General features: G+C 36.6%; 3 protein-coding genes across 10 annotated transcripts in view; 2 read left to right on the top strand and 1 right to left on the bottom strand.

Annotated features, from left to right (window-relative positions):
- The window catches only part of LOC143214431 (aquaporin AQPAe.a), a 47,355-nt gene extending 38,496 nt beyond the window's left edge, over positions 1–8,859 (top strand). For all 3 annotated transcript variants that reach the window (XM_076435496.1, XM_076435505.1, XM_076435514.1), the window contains 2 exons: positions 4,298–4,441; positions 6,733–8,859. In XM_076435496.1, the coding sequence (XP_076291611.1) occupies positions 4,298–4,441; positions 6,733–7,128 (540 nt within the window). In that variant the 3' untranslated portion in view covers positions 7,129–8,859. The remainder of the gene's footprint in view (positions 1–4,297; positions 4,442–6,732) is intronic.
- A 208-nt stretch (positions 8,860–9,067) lies between these two features.
- LOC143214420 (protein-lysine N-methyltransferase SMYD4) lies at positions 9,068–16,221 on the top strand. The gene is made up of 7 exons (XM_076435465.1): positions 9,068–10,115; positions 10,288–10,822; positions 11,281–11,603; positions 12,203–12,411; positions 12,528–12,652; positions 12,975–13,184; positions 13,726–16,221. The coding sequence occupies exons 1-7, from the start codon at positions 9,806–9,808 to the stop codon at positions 14,045–14,047; spliced, it is 2,034 nt and encodes a 677-aa protein (XP_076291580.1). The 5' UTR covers positions 9,068–9,805; the 3' UTR covers positions 14,048–16,221.
- On the bottom strand, positions 15,544–21,469 carry LOC143214480 (RNA-binding protein 1-like). 6 transcript variants are annotated; one of them, XM_076435608.1, is made up of 6 exons: positions 20,213–20,421; positions 19,942–20,028; positions 19,345–19,392; positions 19,164–19,211; positions 16,646–16,732; positions 15,544–16,235 (listed from the first exon to the last, which is right to left on the bottom strand). In XM_076435608.1, the coding sequence occupies exons 1-6, from the start codon at positions 20,419–20,421 to the stop codon at positions 16,232–16,234; spliced, it is 483 nt and encodes a 160-aa protein (XP_076291723.1). In that variant the 3' UTR covers positions 15,544–16,231. The 6 variants fall into 6 exon arrangements, with proteins under 6 accessions (XP_076291723.1, XP_076291742.1, XP_076291761.1 ...); XM_076435598.1 differs by lacking the exon at positions 15,544–16,235 and adding an exon at positions 21,306–21,469 and having other exon boundaries at positions 16,639–16,732; positions 20,213–20,428; XM_076435627.1 differs by lacking the exon at positions 19,345–19,392.
- Between the last annotated feature and the right edge of the window lie 889 nt (positions 21,470–22,358).

Consider the following 22,358-nt stretch of genomic DNA (forward strand, 5'->3'; position numbering starts at 1 on the left):
ACTAAAAAATACTGGAGTATTAAATTCGACAGAATTTAGTACGATTTTTATTTATTTTTACTCTATAAATGCTATTACCAATGAAAATAGGATTTTATTTGGTCCCACTTTCTAAGAATTTGTTTACATTTTGCATAATCCGTGAAAGTAAATGAAGATTAATATGTTTCACAAATATAAAATAAATATAATGTTTTCTCAATATTCGATTTATGTTATACACATCCACGTAAGATATTTCTGTTTGTCAATCCTTGACACGTGTAATTAATTAACTTTCATCCAACACGGCACGTACAACTTCACAATGAATCTCTAAGATCCGTAATTCATTTAAGCGAATGGGAGCATACTTGCGTGCAGCAAACATATCCGGAGGCTTTGGGTCACAGAAGCCCGAAGGCACAAAGTCTATGGCACTAACTCGAGATTTTACGATACTTTGAAATTACGTAGAACTCGCTTGTGCTATATTTAACTTGTAGAGAAAAGCAATTTTATTTTCTCGAAGAATGCAGACAAAACAAGGTTATATATTATAAAATTGGACGGCGGATTTTATGCATTTATGACAAATATGTATTAATCAATTTTGCTATAAACGCATAAAAATCAGCAGTCTAGTAATCAGTTTTGCTCCTAACTGTAATGTTATCAGCTTGTGAAAACTATTAAAGTAAGAATTAAACGTTTATCTGACTCTAGTGTCTTGCAAATGGTGCAGACAATTTTTATTTTGCATTAAAACCCGCAGTCTAATTAGAAGCATTTCTTCCGACTTAGAATATTTCCATTCTCCATGATTTTTTTGAAATTTCATGGATATGAAATTGGTAAAATACCTCATACAATACCTAAATGTTTCCTGATTGATTAGATACCGACATATTTAATAATGTAAACAATATTTTGAGTAATGGTACAATTAGTGGCGCCTCTCTCTGTCGGAATCGCCATTCGAGCGCTAAGGGTTTTAACCCTTCATAAAAAAAAACCCTTCATAAAATTCATCTTCGCAGATAGTTCTCCCAAAAAATCGAAAGCAACGAAGACAATTGTCTAGTGATTGTCCTTGGTCGTTCCGCTGGTAGGTATCTTCGACGAGGAACGATCGCCAGCGCGTGCCCGTTCTTCGAGGTTGGTTTCACCACCTGCGAATCCAATCGCGCAAGGTATCTAGACATTTAGCAGAATTAATAATTCAAGATTAACTGGAGATAAGACTGGGGAACGGTTGCGGGAGGCCAGGGCAGAGGACGACGATGTGTACACGGTCGAAAAGTTTTATCGAGGCGCGGGACGCCGGGGAATAAAAGTCGGGCTTCGTTTATTGCTTTTCTTGGAACAAGCGAGCGAAGCGGGTACGAAGGCCGGCCACGGAGATGAAAAGAGCAGCAACACTTTCCCCATTGTAGGCGCTCGCGAACCCGGTGCCCAAGCGCCGATCTCCGACTGTTAGGCGTGCCCATGGGACCTGCGTAATAATTAAAATCGCTCCGGGATAAGGCTCTTCATTCGGCACAAGGTCGGGGGATCACGTTGGTCCCCTGATTCCGAGAGGAAAACGAACCTACGAGAGGAGTGCAGACGTCGTTATGTCTCTGTTCTGGCCTGATATCTTTTAAAGTGAACCCCCCGAAACTTTTGAATCAGCGCGAGAAAGGATTAAAAGGACCGCCACGCGTCGCTCGTGCTCGATCTTATAATTAATAAAATCAATTAATCGATATCTTGGCGTGTGATCTCTCTGCCCCGGAGCATCGCTCGGAATTTATGCCGGAGCCTGCAACAGGTGTGTATGCGCAAGGCGACAGAACGCGCTAAGAAGAAGAAGAAGATCACGATCAAGAAGAAGAAGAAGAAGAAGAGCAAGAACAAGAAAAAGAAGAGAGGAAAAACGAACGAGTCAAGAAGTTGGGTTATGCAATCGCGGCAACCCGTCGGCGCACATGTGTTCTGATCGCCCCAGGCGAACCAAGACCTTGCCGACGTGCATGAGAACTGGGCCGCGACGGGCCCCGCCGGGTCCTCCTGACATCAGCCCGATTCTACCGGACTCATATTGGTCCGGCCACCGATCTAGACAGCATTTACACTTCCCTCTCTACACCCTCCGAGTCGAGTTTCTCTTCCTTTTGCTCCTCGACCTGTCTACATTTGTCCATTTTCCAAGCCGAGCCTTTGTGGCTCTCGCGCCTCCTCCTCTATCCTTTTAACACGGTTTGTCTCGTTGCTGACCTTCGCTCTTTTATTAGGGTCCCATGGAAATCGCCGACACAGGTCTCATCGACACAGTTTTCACCGACGATATTTCACTGACTCCGGATTTGACCGACAACCTCTTTAACCGACAACGACTTTGACCGGCGGCGAATTTAACCGGCAATGATTTCAGGCGACGACTGTATTATCCGATAGTAACATCGTTTCAGAGTTGTGTCGAATTACCATTGAATTACTTCATGAATTATAATTATTAGACTGCGGATTTTATGCATTCATGACAAAAATGGGTACATACTTGTAATTTAAAGTAGTGGTCATGCAAAAAATATTTAAGGACATCAACGTATTAGTTTCAGCTTCATAGGATAATTAAAAGTAGAATACAATTTTTATTTGGCTCCTGTGTCCTGCAGTCAATGCAAACACTTTTTATTTTGCATAAAGTTCCGCAGTCTAATAATTACAAAGTAATTCAATTAATATTGTATTAAATTATTTCGTAATCCGAAATTCATTCAATTAAATTACGATTTAATTTGTAATTCTGGTCTCTTATTCAATTAAATTGCAATATAATTTGATTTTACGATTGAAACACAATTACAAAGTGCTGTGTAAAGATCTACAGCTTATTTATGAGCAAAATATGCGAGTCAAATACAAGACTGTAAAACCCAAGATTATTAAGAGAAGAAATAAACTATCCGACACCGATTTCTTATAATTGACACACAGAAAGAGTTCATTCTGCATCAGAAGTATATTGTAGTATATTTTGAAATTTTTTTCACAATCAGTGCCACTCACACTGAAACATTTCCGAAAAACATTTCCTTGAAAGCGTTAGCATAGAATTGAACGTTTCCGCGAACACAGCCTCCGTATCTAAGACCTTGATTTCTTCACGAATGTATGTGGGCCACCGTGATTGTTAAGAAATCATTCATGCCGCGAAATAAATTTAAGATCTCTTTATCGGCGCGTATATCAACGGGCCGAGGTCCGGGAATTGAGAAACTTGAATTAGAAGCAGTGAATTTCTGCAAGAATAACAGTCATCGCTTCAGTAAGCGAATTTTAAAACGTAAACTTTTCTATTTTTCTGCGTCACACACATAACCGGTAACCTGTTAGTCAACGAATAGTAAATGTATCATGCTAGTCTTTGACTACAGTCGGTCATCTGATAAGAAATTTTCGCTCCTGTGAATTCAAAATCATACGATTACCTTCATAAAATCTTACAGGAACAATAAGAACTGTGTAATGAATGCAATTCAAGAAATTTACGGCTCTGGTTGCGCATGGCGTGAGACATTTTATAAAACCTTTTTTATTCAATTGAATTGATGTTAAATTTACTTTTCGGTTTGATGCGTTTATATGAAGTATTGTTTAATTTATAGCACAGTCGGAAAATAGTGAAAAATACGTTTGTATTTCACCAAACCAGCCTTTATTATTAAATATAGGATTTGGAAAGTAGGATAAATATTCATTATATTCACAGATTCTATGAATTGCATGCGTGAAACGTAAGAATTAAATACATTGTTACAGAAATTTTTTTCGAACACAAAGGTTGGTCCAAAAGAATTTTCAAAAGAAGTTTGCTTATTATACACATATTACAACATTAAATGTATTATGTATGTGCATATTTACAATATCTCTTATAAACTCTTGCATCTTCAAGAATAAATTCTCACGAAATTGTGATCTCGATTAAATTTTCAAACATTCCAAAATTTCTTTTACACGTTTTCTAAAAAAATTCGTAATACAGTAAATATTCGACGGACGCAAGGACCTCGGGGAGGTTCGTTTGCATAGTTCGTAGAGAGACACTATTTTCTTGTGCTTCAAAGACCGAGCCGAAGCGCAGCTTCATGCAATAAATGAAATATGTATAAATGCGGCGTTGCCCCGCAGTGGAGAGGATATTTTTTGCATGCAACGTGTACCACCTTCCTGCGTCCATAGAATATTTACTGTACGTCGAAATTCGTCCCGATCCATCGTCTTATATCGAAACGTATCTAAGCAATAATAAATCCTTGTTTTCTTTCAGGTCTTAGGTCCTGTTTCAGGATGTCACGTGAATCCAGCTGTATCAATTGGCCTCCTTATCAGCGGAAATTGCAGTTTCCTGAAAGCGATATGTTACGTAGTTTGCCAATGCTGTGGAGCAATCGCGGGTTCGGCTGTCTTGAAGGTGAGAATGTTTAATTAATTCCAACTGTACTTTAACACTAATGAATAACATCTTATCGATGTTATAATTTGATTACTTATCAAAACTCAGAAGCTACATACAGATTTATTACTTTTCTTAACCATTGTGATCAGATGAAAATAATGTAACACCATCTTTAAACTCTTCAAATGCTGTTCTATTTCGCTTTTGATCTACTCATGTTTAGCATGAACAAATAAAATCTACTATCAGTGCACCAGTTTCCCCACTATCAACTATTTCATATTGCACCTATCTTGCCTCACGTGACTGCGTGGATACGGCCTTCTCAGTGACGCCAGATTAAAACATATCCCTCGCAAGGTGAGGTCTAACAACTAGACAGGGGATTTTATGCATTTATGAAAAAAGTGAGTAAAAACATTCGAAGAATTTAAAAAAGCTACTATATTATTTTCAGCCTGTTAAACATATTAAGAAAGATATTATTTCACTCCAGTTTGTTGAAAATCGGCTAGATTATTTTGCATAAAGATCCGCTGTCTACTAATGACACATAAATAGTAAGGTGGGGTCTCTGAGACCCCGACAAATGAATTTCATGAATAGCCTCGTTTTTAATAAATTTTAGAATAAAAAATAGCACAGGATAAAAAGTAAACAAACAGATTTAATTTTATTCATATAAAAATTCTATTCAAAAATCTGAAGCTGGGGTCTCTGAGACCCCAACATTATCTTGCGAAGGATATGTCCCTAATCTACCTTCCCCTTCCGCGGCCCGGTCACGTGACCGTTCTCTCCCTCTCATCTGACAACTAGTGACAGAAGCATAAAGCGAAAGGAAAAATTGTGCTCTTGTCATTTCTATTTCTTCTCTCTGGTTATATTAGAATGTACTTTTCAATTATCGTAAGTTAATTGACGCACTCGGCAAGGTCAAGGTCTCAAGGTTTACTTTACAGGCACTGGTTGCGTCAGAAATCAACGAGAGTGAAGCAAATTAGTATGTAGACAAAATGCGTGATATCTTCCATTCGTTTGTCATAATGGTATCATTAGCCCACTAAAGTGTATTACTTTCAAACGCGACAGGATATACCGTACTATCAAAAAGATATGTAGCAAAGTGCATTTACAAATTGGCGTTACGGAAATGGTTGCGTGTGCGAGAGTCATATAACAACGCATATTTTACAACTGCACGGAAAGACTAGAAATAGAAATTTTATTTCCCAGTCACTCAGCCATTTGTAAATCGTACAGGCATCAGATATGAAAGTTGATTAAACATTAAATCCTCATCTGTAATTACTACTGGGTATTCGCGTCATTACTATTAGGTCGTTCCATATAAAATGTTCGATTTTTAGCTAAAACATTAAACAAACGGAATTTTCAACCCAATCTATTCTTGATTATATTACTAAGAGCCCGCCTTTCGAGGCCAAAAGTCAAGTTTTCAAGTTTAATGTATTGAAACAATTTTTTCCCTATCAACTGACAACCCTTTAAAACTCTGTGATGAGTAATCTGCGGATCTTTATGCATTTATAGGAAAATTGAGTAGATCAAATTCAATATTGTAAGACAATTTTTTTAATTGAATATGTATACAGGGTGTCCCAAAATTCCTTCAACAGCCGGAAATGGGAGGTTCCTGAGACCATTTGAAGCGACATTTTCCTTTGCGAAAATGTTATCCGCTGCTTTGTTTAGGAGTAATTAACGAAAAACACGGACCAACCAGAGCGCGACATAGACGCGAGTTGGCACAGTCGGCCCGGCGCGCCAACTGTCTATTGGCCGACTGTGCCAACTGGCGTCTAGGTCGCGCCCTGATTGATCCGTGTTTTTCGTTAATAACTCCTAAACAAAGCCACAGATAACATTTTTGCAAAGGAAAATGTTGCTTCAAATAATCTCAGGAACCTCCCATTTCCGGCTGTTGAAGGAATTTTGGGACATCCTGTATACAGGGTGAGGCGCCAGAAACAGGCCACCTGAATAACTCGGACGCTATTGGTGTTAGGAAGAAATGCAAGAAATTAATCTGATATTAGTAGCATTTTTGTAGGTGGACGCGTAAAGGACGTATGAAGGTCAACTTCATTTTTTTAAATGGAATGTGGTATTTTTTAATACATCAATCGATGCAGCTGGACATTCGTTATAAAAAAAGTACTAACCTATGTATGTCGAAAAATTAGTAGTTCAGGAGATATTTCAATTTAAATAACTCTAAAATACCATTACTGTCGTGCGTGTGTACTAAGACGTTACACTAGTAAGTAAACGCTTTTTTACAGGTGTTGATTCCAGGATCACACAGCAACAGTCTGGGTGCCACATCGCTTGGGACATCGGTCACCGATGGTCAAGGAGTTTTTATGGAAGCTATCGTGACATTCCTTTTGGTTCTGGTCGTCCATGCAGTGACCGATCCAAAGAGAAGCGACACGAAAGGATGGGCTCCGATGGCGATCGGATTGACTATCACCGTGGCTCATATGGCTGCCGTACCTGTAACGGGAAGCAGTATGAATCCTGCCAGAACACTTGGTCCTGCAGTCATCCTGGGTGTATGGAAAAACCTGTGGGTTTACTGGGTCGGACCCATTCTTGGAGGCTGTGCAGCTGGCGCACTATACAAGATGGCATTCAGACGTAAAAAGGAGGACGATGAGGCATCCTACGATTTCTGAAGATAAAATCTAGAACAACCTTCCTCTGCAAGTCACGACAAATCGAAATGCAAACGAAACTCGGTTAAAAGCTTGCGAAGGCTCGTTAATTTCGGCGACAGACTATCGTTCAATTTCCCAAGGAATCGAGATGTTTTAACTTGGCAATCACATTCGATAAAAATACGACGATTCATTGATAATTGGTGATCAAATTTTTATGTGAACAATTACACTACAAAAAAACTCACAACACCAAAGTATGCATCTCTCGAAACCATTGAACCTTATGTAAACATTTTTCGCTCCGAATAATGATGACGAAAATCGAGGTGGTAATATCTGGTGAATCACCCTGTATACAATACATTTGACTCAAGTTTCGTAAAACATTTCTCCCAGGAGTCGAAGCAATACGCTAATTTACGCGTAATTTACGAACTAATATTTATTAAGCCGTTTCTATTTATTCTTTACGCAAACATCAACGTGTACTTATTGCGAGTCGAGAACAATTACGTACGAGTTTATAAAAGAATTTTTCTATATAGTAGTTTACAGATAAACAAAATCCGCTAAAGAACACATCTGGTATTTTCTGATAATGTATACGATGTAATTTGATCTGTATTCGTAGTATTGTTACATTGATAAGTCACGATAGTTTTTATCGGTAGCAATTAACAATTAGAATGCAATTAGGATCTAATATAAGTACACTCAAAATGTTCAGTACTTACAATTAGATTTAGACCACGTTTCTTCACATGAATTTACAAATTTTTGAACGTATTCGCGTTTTCCGGAGTCATACCTTCTCGAGTACACATATACAGAGTGTCCCAAAATTATAGGAGAATCTTGAAATGGGTGGTTCCTGAAGCCATTTGAAGTAACTTTTTCCTTTGCGAAAATGTTCTCCGCGGCTTTGTTACTCAGTTATTAACACTTTGCACTCAGAGCTATTTTAACTCGGAAATTAAACATTTCGTCCAACATAGAATATTTCCATTCTCTATCATTTTTAAAATTTTATGCATATGAAATTGATATAATATCCCATACAATTTCACAAGAACGCGGCTATAGTGAACGGATTCCGAGTCGGCGACAGGACTCACTAAGCGTCGCGCTGCCATTGGCCAAGCCAGAGTCCATCCGCTGTATCCGCGCTCTAATTGGTCCGTGTTTTTCGTTAATAACTCCTTAACAAAGCAGCAAAGAACATTTTTGTAAACGAAAAACTTCAAATGACCTAAAAAACCACCCCTATCAAAGTTCACTGACACTTTTAGGACACCCTGTATATTTTTGAATATATATTCAACTGTAGAAAATTTAGTTGTACAATTTTGTATTTTTTTCATAAAAAAATACTGCATTCGTGTACATTTCATAGCTGTATTATCTACATTGTTTAAGTTTTGTATATATTGTACTTAAATTAACTTATAAGATCACGTCTAAATATATATGTACGTGCGTCTTATGTCAGCTTAAATGTACATAAAGAATATTTGCCTTTTAACAGCTGTATTCTAACTACTAATATACATTCATTGATCTAACATTACCCTTCTCCCACAATTTTATTTTTTAAATAATATATGAAACAATAAATTAAGAAGCTAGTCGTAAATATTGCATAATGAATCGAGGCAAGACCATCATCAAAACTAATATAACTGTTATAGATGCATATGTAATGTGTACCCTCATTTTATTGACTTAAAAAATACGAATTGGTAATTACGAGACTGCGGATCTTTATGCATTTATGGCTTCCGAATATTTTCAAAAAATGCTAGAGTATATAATTTGACAGAATTTAATACGATTTTTATTTATTCTAGACCTGCGAAAACTACTACCACTGAAATTAGCCGAAATGGTCACACACAGACACTTCTTCTACTATGGAGAACGATAAATCCCTCTTGTCTCTGTGCTGTCCCTCATCTTGTCATCTCAATATTATGAAGAACGTCGCAGTAATTAAGTGTAACTTGCCAGACGTAGAAGAATTTCGAAAATTATGTAGTGCAACTGAACGTCGAGCCAGACGGTCGAAAATTTTTAGAAAACCCCGAAAATCGACTTTTGTATTAGGAGAATATGATATCAAAGAAAGTGGCACGAAATTCAGTATTGCAACTCAACGGCAAGTCAGACGTAGAAAAATTTCGTAACAACGTCAAAGTTAACTTGCAGAATGAACTAGACCCGCTACAATTTCGCGACAATCGTTACACATGCTTCTGTCGTACTTCCTTGTTGTATCACAGAGCTATAGCTCTTGCGATGGCGAAAATAGCCGGGCACAAAAATAGATGAGAGTATAGTTTCTGGGAGAGTAGACGGTGCCAGTAGCTTCGAGCGTTGCGGGGCGTGTAGCTTCGTAGCGTTGAGCAACAACGTGTCACCCATGTGCACGTTCAATCGCAAGTTTCATTACAATTAGTTCGTTCTAGTCCATTAACACCGCATAAGGTGTTCGTAGACATCGAAATCCTAGTGGTTCAACACGACAGAGAAAGAAACCATTCGATAGATACGTTCGATGTTTCTCGAACATCAGAAAATAGATTCGTAGGAATTTCCGAGTAGAAGTTACAGAATGGTAGTAAATTGATAACAAATAAATCATCAAATTTGCAAATTGGTCGTAGAGTTACTCTGGGAGAGAAATTGTTTGAAAATGTTGAAAGACGATTCGGAGAACGTGATCAGCAGCTACTTCAGCGCTAGCCTAATGCAGCTGAAGAATGCAATCGGTCCGCAGGATATGAAAGCATTCGCGGCCTTGAACAGTAGTTCAGAAAGAATCGGCTTCCTATTGAAGTATCCCGAGGCTTATAATTTATCCTTAGAAGTAGACAATCAGGTGCTGAAGAGCAGCGAGAAAGCTCGCCAACTCAAGGACCTCGGTAACAAATACTTTGGCCGCGGCGAATTCCGAAAGGCCCTGGAACTATACTCGAACGCTGTTCTGCTGGCACCTCAGCAAGGTAATTAATGAGTCTCGATGCTATCGGTTCCATTCATTAAATTCCGTCAATATCCATTTGTTAAACATTTAAAAGCATTTACATAAGGACTTAATAAGTTTATATTCGTACAGCAAAGAATAGATGATAATATTCATGTATTTATTAGAGTATATAAAAATCTGCATTCCAGAATCAGGTGTAATACTAGCCAATCGTTCAGCGACGCTCTATCATTTGGAGCATCACGATTATGCGCTGACAGATGCCGAAGAAGCTATAAGGGTTGGTTACCCGAAAGATCTGTTCTATAAAATCGAAGAGAGACGTGCCAGGTGTTTGCTCGGTTTGAAAAGGCACGACGAGGCTGTGATGGCTTTTCGAAGTGCTTTGAAAGCTCTGGACGATACAAAATTAATTTTGGAAAAGAAACAGAAGCTTCAATCAGACATCAGAGTGATGCTTGCCGTGATGGAGAAAAGCAATCAAATGGCGCAGAAGCATGCCAAACCAATTCAGAAATTAGACAAGAGTAATGAACCACTTCAAAAGGCGATACCAAAAATAGAGGCTCGTAATCCTTTGTATTCTGCGTGCAGCTTGGCAGTTGACATTAGGGACGAAGGTGGTGACATAGGAAGACATGCTGTTGCTACGAAACATATTGAGCCTGGTGAAATATTGGTCGTAGAGAAACCACATTGCGCATTCTTGTTGGCTGAATATAGGTATAATTTTCAAAGAATTTTATTTGTAAAATTGAAGGTCTTCTATTTATATTCTATACCAGAGAGGATATGAGAATGCTCGCACAAAAAAGACAAAAGGAAAAGCAAACTATTCTATGCTAACTATAGTACTCCAAAAAAATTAAAAGATTTAATTTTGACAATTATCTTTTTTCTCTAATATACAACTGAAACAAATTATTTTGGTAAACATTTTTATCCAAGAATTATATAAATAAGTACGAGCGTTACAGAATTTATATAGTAAAAGGTGTAATATTAAAATCTATTAAATTGATTTAATATTCAGAATTTTTGGACAAAATAAATCTTCTAAATTATTTACATAAGTGAATTACTAACATTTCGAGTGATGATACGTCTATTGATTTTCAGGAAGTAAGAAGTTCCTTTCATTTCAGAGAAAAATTAAGAATGTATTTTTAACATTGTTTCAGACTTACCCATTGTCAGTTTTGTATGTCGAGAATATTCGTACCACTACCAGCTGCATGCGACATTTGCAGTTGTGTAGCATACTGCAGCATCCGTTGCAGAAATATAGATGCGAAAGTGCATCGAAATGAATGCGTATTGCTGCCTACATTGTGGATTTCAAGCACTTCGATCACGTGTTTCTTAGCTTTAAGGGCTGTCACACAGAAACCCTACGAACAGTTAATAAAACTCAAAGATAGGCTGGAGACTTCCAAGGGTAGATTCGATCTCTCGGTAGAACGGCCTTACCAAGGACACGATTTCGAAGCTTTCTATGGGATGAGTAAGCAATCATTATTTCCTACATTTCAAGCCAATAAAAATTTTAACAAATAAATCAACTGTTTCTAGATATATGAGCATTTCATTAGTAAAAGCATTTACTGCGTTTAATTTACAAGTATAATTTAATTCAGCAATATTCAAAAATATATAATTTAAGCAATATTTATATTACATACACAGGATGTCCACGTAAATGTCGCCACAATGTTTTGGGCACTTCCGGCAGCCAGATGAAAGAATGTTTGGAACAATTAACTTAATAAATAAAATTAAATTAATTGGTTTTTAATCGGCTGCAGAATGCAATAGAAAAAAAATTCAAAGATGAAGTTTGTTCAAGGAAAATGAAGATCACCTTCATTTCTTTAAATGGCACTACATATTTTTTAGTACACAATATTATTGCTTATGTCAAGAAGAGTTCAACGGCCATACTATGACCTTGGCATGACCTTAACAGTAAGGTCTTAACAGTATAGCAGACTTGAGTAGTTGACATTGGACAAGATATTGACAGTTACGTGGGACACCCTGTATACATATGACGAAGTATAATTTAACTTAGCAAAAATATACATTTAACTTCTTTTTGTGTAGTAACTCATGAACAGGAAAGAACAGTAGAAGACCTTCTCCATAGAACCTACATAGCCATGTGGCTCCTCAGACTCTTAAAGAAGGGACCATATTTTCCAGAAGATGTTAAAACTCCAGATACAGTAGAATCGAAACCTTCGGAAGGCGAATTATATATAGGCGGCTTAATTTTACATAGTTTGATGTTGCTACAATTCAATGCTCACGAGGTAATTCATACAATCATCGAAAGATAATAACGAATGAGACATAAAACCGTGGAAGATATAACAGAGAGAATAGAAGTTGCAAAGAATCGAAATATTAAATAATTTATTTATTTCAGATATCAGAATTAACAATGAGAAGAGGTGATAAAGATTTTTCGAACTCTAAAAGTATATTCATTGGTGGTGGACTTTATCCCACAGTGTCACTATTCAACCACTCATGCAATCCCGGTATCATCAGGTAATGATCCTAATGAGAGAATTATGTATATAGAAAGGAAAATCTTTGTAGAAATTATGAAACCAAGGAATAGTGTAGAAAATTGGAAAATTAAACTCCTAAACTATAGATTTAGGAGTTTTTCGAAAAACCCCATTTTTGCAGTATCAAGAAATGAGAAGGCGCATCCCGCTCAGAGAATACCTCCTTAATTATTTATGTAGATTCACTTCCTGCGGTTCGTACCACGCACCCGATCGATCACACCCTTATTGGAATTTATTAAGTAAGTCTTAAGTCTTGGCAAAACAGTAATTTATAAATATTATCCCTACACGAATAGATACTTCATCGGCACTACAATGATTGTGCATGCTATTCGCTCGATATCACCAGGAGAAGATATCTCTGAAAATTATGGTCCAATTTTTACAAGAGCTCCTGAAGCTGAAAGGAAGAGGACTTTAAGATGGCAATACTGGTTTGAATGCAAATGTGAAGCGTGCACGGGACACTGGCCACTTCTGGAAGAAATTGACCCAACCATTCTGAGGTATTATTATCTGTGTATAATCTGTGTGTACTCGTTGAATTACAAGAACTTCTATAAGATATTCTTCTTTGAACGCCATGTGTGAAAAGTTCAAATAACAAAAACAAGAAGAACATGTTAACTTCAATATTTTTTATACCATATATTATGTTTTACGTGTATTGTATTGTATATGGTGTGGAAAACCAGAGCCGCCATATTAAGACACGTATCCCCACTCTACCTTCCCCTTCTACGACGCTATTCCCCACGCTTCACGTGACGTCGCGATTCGTCTTTGTCGTGCAGTATTGGCAGAGAGAGAGAGAGAGAGAGAGGGTAACTTTTCTTCTCCTCAATTCGTGCTCTTTCCCCTCATCTGGCGACTCTGTGTAGAGTAGAACATCGGATTGAAAACAATACCATTCGATTAATCGAATCGAGAGCTTTTGATATATCCACGCAAATTTCATAGATTTTAACTAAGTTAAGTTATGCTTAACTTGAAAAATAATATTTGAATACATATACACACTTTAAACATTTTCTTCTATTCCTTCAGATTCAAGTGCGACACCGGACCTAAATGTGGTAACATTTTGCCTATCAAAGCGGATACAAACGAGTTTATGATCAAATGCTCGAAATGTGGCGACAACACGAATATTCTGAAAGGTTTGAAAGCCTTGCAGGATACAGACGCACTTTTCAAGGTTGCTTCAAGAAATTTGGAAGAAGCGAAGAGTATGGGTGCATTGAAAGCTTATTTAAAAATTTTGAAACTTTTGGACGAGACGCTCGCGTTACCCATAAGAGACTATCATATTTGCCAGCAAGGTGTTCGGTTGTGCATGCTTCTTTTGGGAAATTCTGCTTTCGTATAAAGATCTATATACGTATATATCCGTCAACCATAATTAAAAGTTTGTACAAACTGATCATTTCGAAGCAACAATCATTTCTAAGTGAAGCAATTAAATTACACCTCTGTCACATAATTTTAACTTTTAATACTTTGGAATATTTTTGTTGGAATATATATATTACCTTGGCTCTCTTATAATAAGCTGCAGAGTGGTGTAGAGCAAGGGAGTTCCAACATGAAGCTCGTGAGCCACGCATGACTCTTTCCCCGCTTAGGTACAGCCGCCACTCCTAGACTTCATCGTTGCCGTAGAACTTCGTCCTGTTCCCCCGCCGCTATGCCGCCCACTAACTCTACGGCTGTACATAGTAGTGGGGAGAGGTTTGACTAATGGTGGGGACCTTGTGATTCTCGCAGGGGAACAAGTTGGAACTTGGAACTCCTTGGTGTAGAGCATAGAAATCTTATTTGTTCAAAAAACAAATTATTCTTCCATTAATCAAGTTTATCGTACCAAATAATTGCATTTTTATTGTAATTAATCGACAGCGTGAAATTAAATATGCAAGTATAGAAGTTCTGTTTCTTCAACACTGATTTTGCAATATGTATGTACCACTCTTACAAAAACTTTTCAATGATCACATTCTGTGTTTCGTTATGCATTTAATTATCGCATTCCATTTTTTATTGACATTTCAATAATAAAGTCTGCTTTACAGTTGTGTTACTTACCGGGTCTTTCTGCCAGCAGCAAGCGTTGCCTCTGCTGACGCAGCTGCCCGGCCAAAACCGAGCATTTGGCTGACTGGGTAGATGTACGACAAAATGATTAAGTATTTTGAAGAATTTTATTGTGTACATTCAATTCTGAACTGCCAAAAAATGTACATATCTTGCTTTTTCATGAATGAAATCACTTGGATATGTTGCTTATATAAGTTTTTATCGAATGGTTTATTATATGCTAGAAGTACAATAATCATTTGGTATGACAAACTTGATGAAAAAGTTGTTTTCGTGTGTTTGAACAAATGAAATATATGCTTTGTGTGTACGCTCAAGTTCGTAACTGTATATAACACATATAATTGTCGAAAGCACAAGTGAAGTGTTACTCAGAAACGCTAAATTTCAGCACGTTTTAAAACACCATTATGTAATAGTAAAAATATGGAAAAACTTCTGATATGCTGGAATAAAAGAACGTAACGACTCCATATAATGTACTAAATAGCAGTACTAAATATAATGTCGAGACAGATGAGCAACTGTTATCAGAAATTGAAAACGCAACTGAAACTCACGCACGGAGTTTTCAAATGATGAAAAACGGAACAAGTTCTCGCACATTAACAGTCGCTGCATTTTTATAATACTAAATGAGCGCGACTAATATATACAACGACAAGGGAATGATGAATGAAAAAGACTGATGCGTCGCTACTTTAATCAATTTATTATTAAGACATGAAAAACACTACTCTTCGATAGGAAAGCCAGAAAAAAATATAATTAATACGATACAGTTTTATTTTAGAGTCTTAGATTCGTAAGAGTACAAAATAATTAATACAACATAAAATGACTGTCTTCCGTTTCCGTAACTTTTTCACGCCGAAATGTCTCTGGCCCGAATCTGCATCAATCTTCTCCCGTAAGTTAAACACTCACCGTTACGTTGATCATGGTTAATTATTCTCAATTGTAACCGAATCTCTTTTAACGCACTCGTACACTTAAAGCAATGAGCACATTTCGTAGAAGATTCAACGCACTCGAATATCTCGCGTCACAAAAGAAGTCTTATATGCGTGTATATTGCAACTATATGTGTGTTAAGTTACGCGTACGTTAAACGTGGTCGTGTATGTGTGTGTTGTGTGTGTGTTTGAATGGGTTTATACGCGCACGAATGTGTGTTACCAGTGTTTTAATAATAATCATATATTACGCACATAGGTGACATCTTATGCGTGTACAAAATTAACAAATTAAATGGGAAATGTTGCCTATGTGTTTGTTTTTTCCTTTAGCATTTCTTGAAATGTTTTACTCATTATCATTGCTTCGTCCGAGTTATACACGCATGGTAACGATTATTTTTTGTTTTTCCTTTTTTTTATGTACATATAAAATCGGTTTTCTTTTGTCTTCCATCCAGCACATTTAGTCGGTCCATTCTCTCGAACACTTTTAGCACCTAACTGTAAATAAATAGAGAACACACTTAGATAAACATTCATTTGACCCTGGTGTTTTGAATGTAGCTACACGTTGCTGCTTTGCACTGCGAATCGAAATTTTAGTATAGAGACGAGGATGATAACAGCGGACGAGTTCCATAAAAAAACCGGCAGCGATGCGTTGATTTAAGTCCATTGTTATCATAGACTGATGTAGAACGTTATCGAAGATGAACAAGAACAATCGTGCATCCTTTTTCTTTCTTTTGAACAATCTTAAAGTGAACAAAGCGTTGATTTCGTTCCGTTGTTGAGTTTCGTGTAAAGCACGTGCGATGTTTTCTCTTATGCTGTTAGAGCAAAATTCTGATTTTTGCTTCCGAAGTACTTTTGACTTTCATTGGTTTGTTAATTTGTGAGAATGTTAATACCGTCTGTCACGGGAATCCGAACGAGAACGACGATCTCGGCTGCGGCTACGGGTCAGTGATCTCCTGCGTGGGCTACGGGATCTTGACCTAAAATATTAAAAGCACATTTTATACCACTTTTACCGACATTCAAAAAATAGTTCATTTACGTGCGACTCCCCACTTCGTCTCAGGATGTCAAAGCATAACTCTGTGTCACTGTGGGACCTTCTCAATATTATACTTGCGGAAACTTGAAATCAAAGACATCGTGTCAAACTGTAAAATGAAACACGAGACGAAACGGAATGTCGCACTGAAACACATAGGTACAAAAATGATCGCAAGGCAATCATAATAGAATTAGGACTGGCTAATTCCTATTTGCCTAAGGGGTGATAAAACTAGTTAGACACAATAATTAATACAAAATGACATCTCACCAATAATGAGAAACCAATAAACGAAAGTAGGATTAATTTGGTTAAATTAAATCTTTACAATTAACCGCTCAATATATGTATATGTATGCAAATATAATATATATGTGTGTATATACCACTATATATAGACCATATATATATATCTCTTTTTTATAAATACATATTATGCACCATGCGACAGTTCCCTGGTCCAATATATAAAATCATTCACAAAATAACGGAAAACGATGATGGAAAGAAAAATTATAAAATGCTTTACAATTTCTTTCAGTAGATCTGTCGAACAAACATAAAACGATACTATTTTGCGAAACGGTTGTTCATTGGGCCCCAGAGAACGTGACGCCGTAGTAAAAAAAGATAAAAAATCTTTGAAAATCGGTGAAATACCAGACAACTGTGAACATGTAGTGGTTGGTGGTGGTGGTACTTGGTTGGGTGGTGGTGGGATGGTGTGTAGGTGGTGATCATTTTGCTTTGCTCAGTTGAAGAGAAGTGGCGGTCGCGTTGTCGGCTAAGTTTAACGTGATGGTTGACGAGTAGTAGTAGTAGTAGTAGCAGTAGTAGTAGTAGTAGAAGTTGGGACGGACGGACGGACTGACGCGCTGAGATTTTGACAGAAGTATTCGTTCATATCGCGTCGGCTGTTCGATGGATTCACGATGCTCCTAGCCGCTAGAGGTTGAGGTAGCCCGAAGAAGTCTTTTTGTAGGGGAACAGACGGACTGACGGACTGACGGACAGCATCGGACTGTCAACTGACGGACGACTTGGCTCCTACCGGTGACTGGTGGTGACTGATGGTGACTGGTTGGGAAGTTAGTGGGCAGGCAGGCTTTTTTTTTGTTCAGTTTTGATTGCTAGACTTTTTTTCACGGTGGCTGTAGTAGTAGTAGTAGTAGCAGTAGTAGTAGTGGCGGGGAGACGAGCAGAGCTAGGAGCTGACGCTGGTAGAATCTGCAAACGTCAGTTTTAGCAATATAACCATCAACGTTATCATACTCCTTGCCACTATCGGTATACACGAGAGATTTTTCTTAATCCAAATTCACAAATTTGCACATGAATTTCACTTATTAGCGATAGAGTTCCGTTATGATTAATCCTAGACTGCCCACTCTAATGCATACAAAAAGAGACTACTTGCTGCTGATCGATTAAACTTATATGATGAAAGTACAATTGTCATCTTATTCCTTCGTATACTTATCGCAACGCAAAGTACAGTACGTTCAAAGTGGTACTTTGTATTCTCTAAGCAAAAATAAAAATTCAGCTTTATAATGCTAACATACAAAACATAATTAAGATAATCAAAGGCTGCTTCGATGCGTGTACGATAAATAAAAATAGCTAAAGTATCGAGTGCATTTCAATCACTTTGATATTCAAGTTTCATTATGATATAGAAAGAAAAACTATTTAATCAAATGCAATGTTAAATTTGTACTTCATTCAATATCTGAAAGGTTTCTTAGAGACCTGAAACAACAGAATTCAATTAAGCTCTTTAAAAATTCTCCTTTAATCTCCTTTAATCAGAAAATTAAAGTTACGTTTTCAACGATCAAATAACTTTTAACTTCAGACACTTAAAAAGTAAAATCAATCAGATTCTATTTATATGGTAAGAGCACCATAAGCATTAGAAATAAATTACTTTGGAATGATAGAATTAACACCAGACACCGCTATGATTTATTTTTATATGCTACCGGTGCTACTTTATGTGCAACGAACGAGCTTCATAGTTGCCTACTAATTCTTACTCTTATACGATTCTTTTAATTATGTTTTCAACTACATCTTCGTCCTCCGTCTACCGCACTTTGTTATAGTCCTGTCCTCTCCAACTTATGCCAATCAATTAACACTCTTTGACCACCAATCGTGATTATTGCGCAATTTTCAATGTTTAAATACATTTTGACAATTATTCTACATGTTTCATATGATACATTGTGATTCTGCGTGCAAAATTGCGATGATCACAATACAAGCGGTACTTGCAAATACCTACTTGCAGCTTGTAGATTGGCTGTACGTTCTTGGTAAGGCTCTGAAAAGTTCGTAAAATTATAAAATAATGAAATTACCTGGAATTTCGGATCAGCGGTGACTTGCGTGGACTTCTTGACAGGGACCTAAAAGAAACGAAGAAAAACTGTTGTATGTTTTAGACTGCTCATAATGTTGCCAATCACCGAGATTCACTTTGATTTCTTTTGTCTAGTCGCACCTGAAAAATGGCGGTGAACAACGCGAGAAAATTCTTACCTTGGGTAACGACCCAGTGATTTCTTTCGGGGACTGCGAGATCTGGATCTATAAAGTTGTCAAAAAGATATACGGTATGTGAATCCTGTTGTTCGCTAAGCATATTCACAAAGGAGGTTACATTGGAAAAAAAAAAGAATGAGCTCAAAGTGATAACTCTACCTTTACCATAACTAAAATTTTGCCCTAGCATCTCCCATTAAGATTTCCCATGCAGTGTATTTGATTGCTCTCTTTAGCTAACATTGTGAATTGTCAAACTTAGCATGAAAACATTTTATAGTGTGCAATATGTGAATTCAAGTATTGCTTTCTAAACTTGTATTCACATACGAATAGTAGCCAAAAGAGCACGAAGATCAAATAAATGCAATATATAATATATTCTATCTGCATTCCTATACGAAATATGTAAAAAAAAGTACTGAGTTTTATATGCGCTGTGCATAAAAAAATTCACCGAAACCCGTGCATCATTTCTTGACATTCTTATTCGTTAACTGCACTGTAATACCTACTTGGCAAGACACTTAAGTCATCTGCAGCAGCTCAAATGTTGCTGTAAAATGCAGATATTTAAAGTGTTGAGATTCTTACCTGGAGTATCTTGGACCTGGTCTCCGTGCAGCGCGTCGACTCCTCCCAGACGACATCTCTACCCTTACTCTGGTTCCACAACAGCGTCTATAAATAACCATTCCATCCTTTACATATCAAAGTTGATAACGACTAATTATGAAAGAATTATTAATACGTTAAGGGCCATGGGCTTGGCATTTAACATGTTAATATTATGCAATGAAACATATTATGTAAGTAATCATTGTTTACTATACATTATGCGTAAATAGATTAGGAATACACTTACGTTCCATCTAGTCCTCTAACTGCATCTTCAGCATCTCGTGGATCTTCGAATTCCACAAAAGCAAATCCAGGTGGGTTTCTAGCAACCCAAACGTTTCTGAGGGGACCGTATTTACTGAACGCACTTTCAATTTCGTGTTTACTAGCACTGCTTCCCAAGTTGCCAACATATACTTTACACGAAAGGTCCCATTCACGGTAACGTGACATTTTGCCTCTGTAAAAATAGCATATACACTATATTGATGCTAAACAAACACACTCTGTCGTGACTAGTATAAATAAGACATATAGGTGTTCATAATACAACACATTTGGTATAAAAACGATGTTTACGAAAAAGGATTTCTGGTGACTCGAAAATTATCATCCAAAATTTGTAAAAACCCAAACCTAATCGAAACCAAAAATTCTCCTCGCAAATACTGTTTTTATCTAAAAAGAACCTGTTTTCAGAATTTCAGCAAAATTTGTAATATATTACACATTTTCACAAATAATAAATTCGTATAGATTTATGAATAGAACTACAATTATTTTTACTAATTTTGCTATCGAACACTGATTGAATTGACGACTTTGACTGTCACTTTACCTATATTAAAGAAATATCGACCGGTGACGAATATATTTATTGTTCAATACACTTATTTGCGATAAAAACTTATGCTACACGCGTAAAAGTTTTCAGATGAGAGCCAGCATAAACCACAAATGAATTATGTATGCACGAGTTACACGGAAAAGTTAGACGATTACACTGAAAAGGGAAAGTCGGAATACCGCCATGTTGTGCTCTCAATGTACTGCGGCGATAGAAATTGGCGAGACTGAAATATTTCGATTTAACGAAAGAAAACTGTATCATACTATGGAAAACGTTGTGACAGCAACTAATAATTATTGTTGAAGCATTTTTATCTTTATATATACAGAGAAATAACACAAAAGAAGTGTGTTTGCATTGGATCTAACAGAAACCGACGCCATAGAAATTTTGAGGCATTTTCCTCGTTTATCTGCTCTGCTCTTGCAAATAACTCTAAACGGATAAGTTTCAGTTAATTCTAAATAAAATACCATGTTCTACTTACGTTTTGGGTAGGTGAATTTATTAAAAAGACTTCTACAACTTCGCAACACACACAACCGCTCCTCTGAACTGCACAAGTAGAAATGCTCACAAAATGGTGGCGTGTGGCGTGTATAGTGTTATTCTTCTTCCGTGGTTCCGTGGCCTCCTTTCTAAGATGGCATTGGTGTTGCCGGTGTTGCTGTATATTGTCCCGTACTTCCTCGTCAAACGAACGTTTAATCTTTCTGTAAAATTTATATCTATCATTTTATTTAGACATTCGACTTTTAATATTTATCTACTTTGATATCTGGATTATTTCTATATTTCAAAAAGTCTCTCAACTATTGACACAAAAATGTTCGTATTATTTACCGAATTTAAAATTTACATAGAAGTTCCGTTAAATAGAACTAGCGCATGACGAATCACAACGATTTTCTTTCGATAGTAAAATATTTAATTGTTAAATTAACAAGAAAAAGTAATTTTAAATGAACATTGTACAAAAAATCAATAAATACTCTAATTTGACTCACTGTACAGACAGTGGAGTAAATACTACAATTACATATTCAATATATGCATGTATAAATAGGAAAGAGTCGTCTATTTACATATATTTTAATAACTCGAGATTTGACGTGATATATTTCTTGTTTGGCACTAATTTATGTGCAAGATAACATTAGATACTGTAGATTGATCTTTAAATCAACCTTTAGTGATTTAACCTTCCTAAACGAATTATATAAATATATCATATCATACCTGTATCCAAAATGTACCTTCTCGAAATATACTAAATAAATTTATGAATAAAAACAATAATGAATATGATTGATTTAATGGGAAAACAGTATCCGATTGTAATACTGAGAGGTTACTGCGCATGTCACAATTATGAAATTAATTGTTCACATTTATTTTATAAATTACAAAAGTATAATCAAATTTATGACTTTTCAAGTCTCGTATAACCTATAATATAGAATTTACAATTGTTTTATAAATGTGTGAAATATTTTACAATAAACCTACTGTAATTGCGGAATTGCAAAATAGAATTATC

Source organism: Lasioglossum baleicum, chromosome 1, assembly GCF_051020765.1.
Source record: "Lasioglossum baleicum chromosome 1, iyLasBale1, whole genome shotgun sequence".
NCBI classification, from domain to species: Eukaryota; Metazoa; Arthropoda; class Insecta; order Hymenoptera; family Halictidae; genus Lasioglossum; species Lasioglossum baleicum.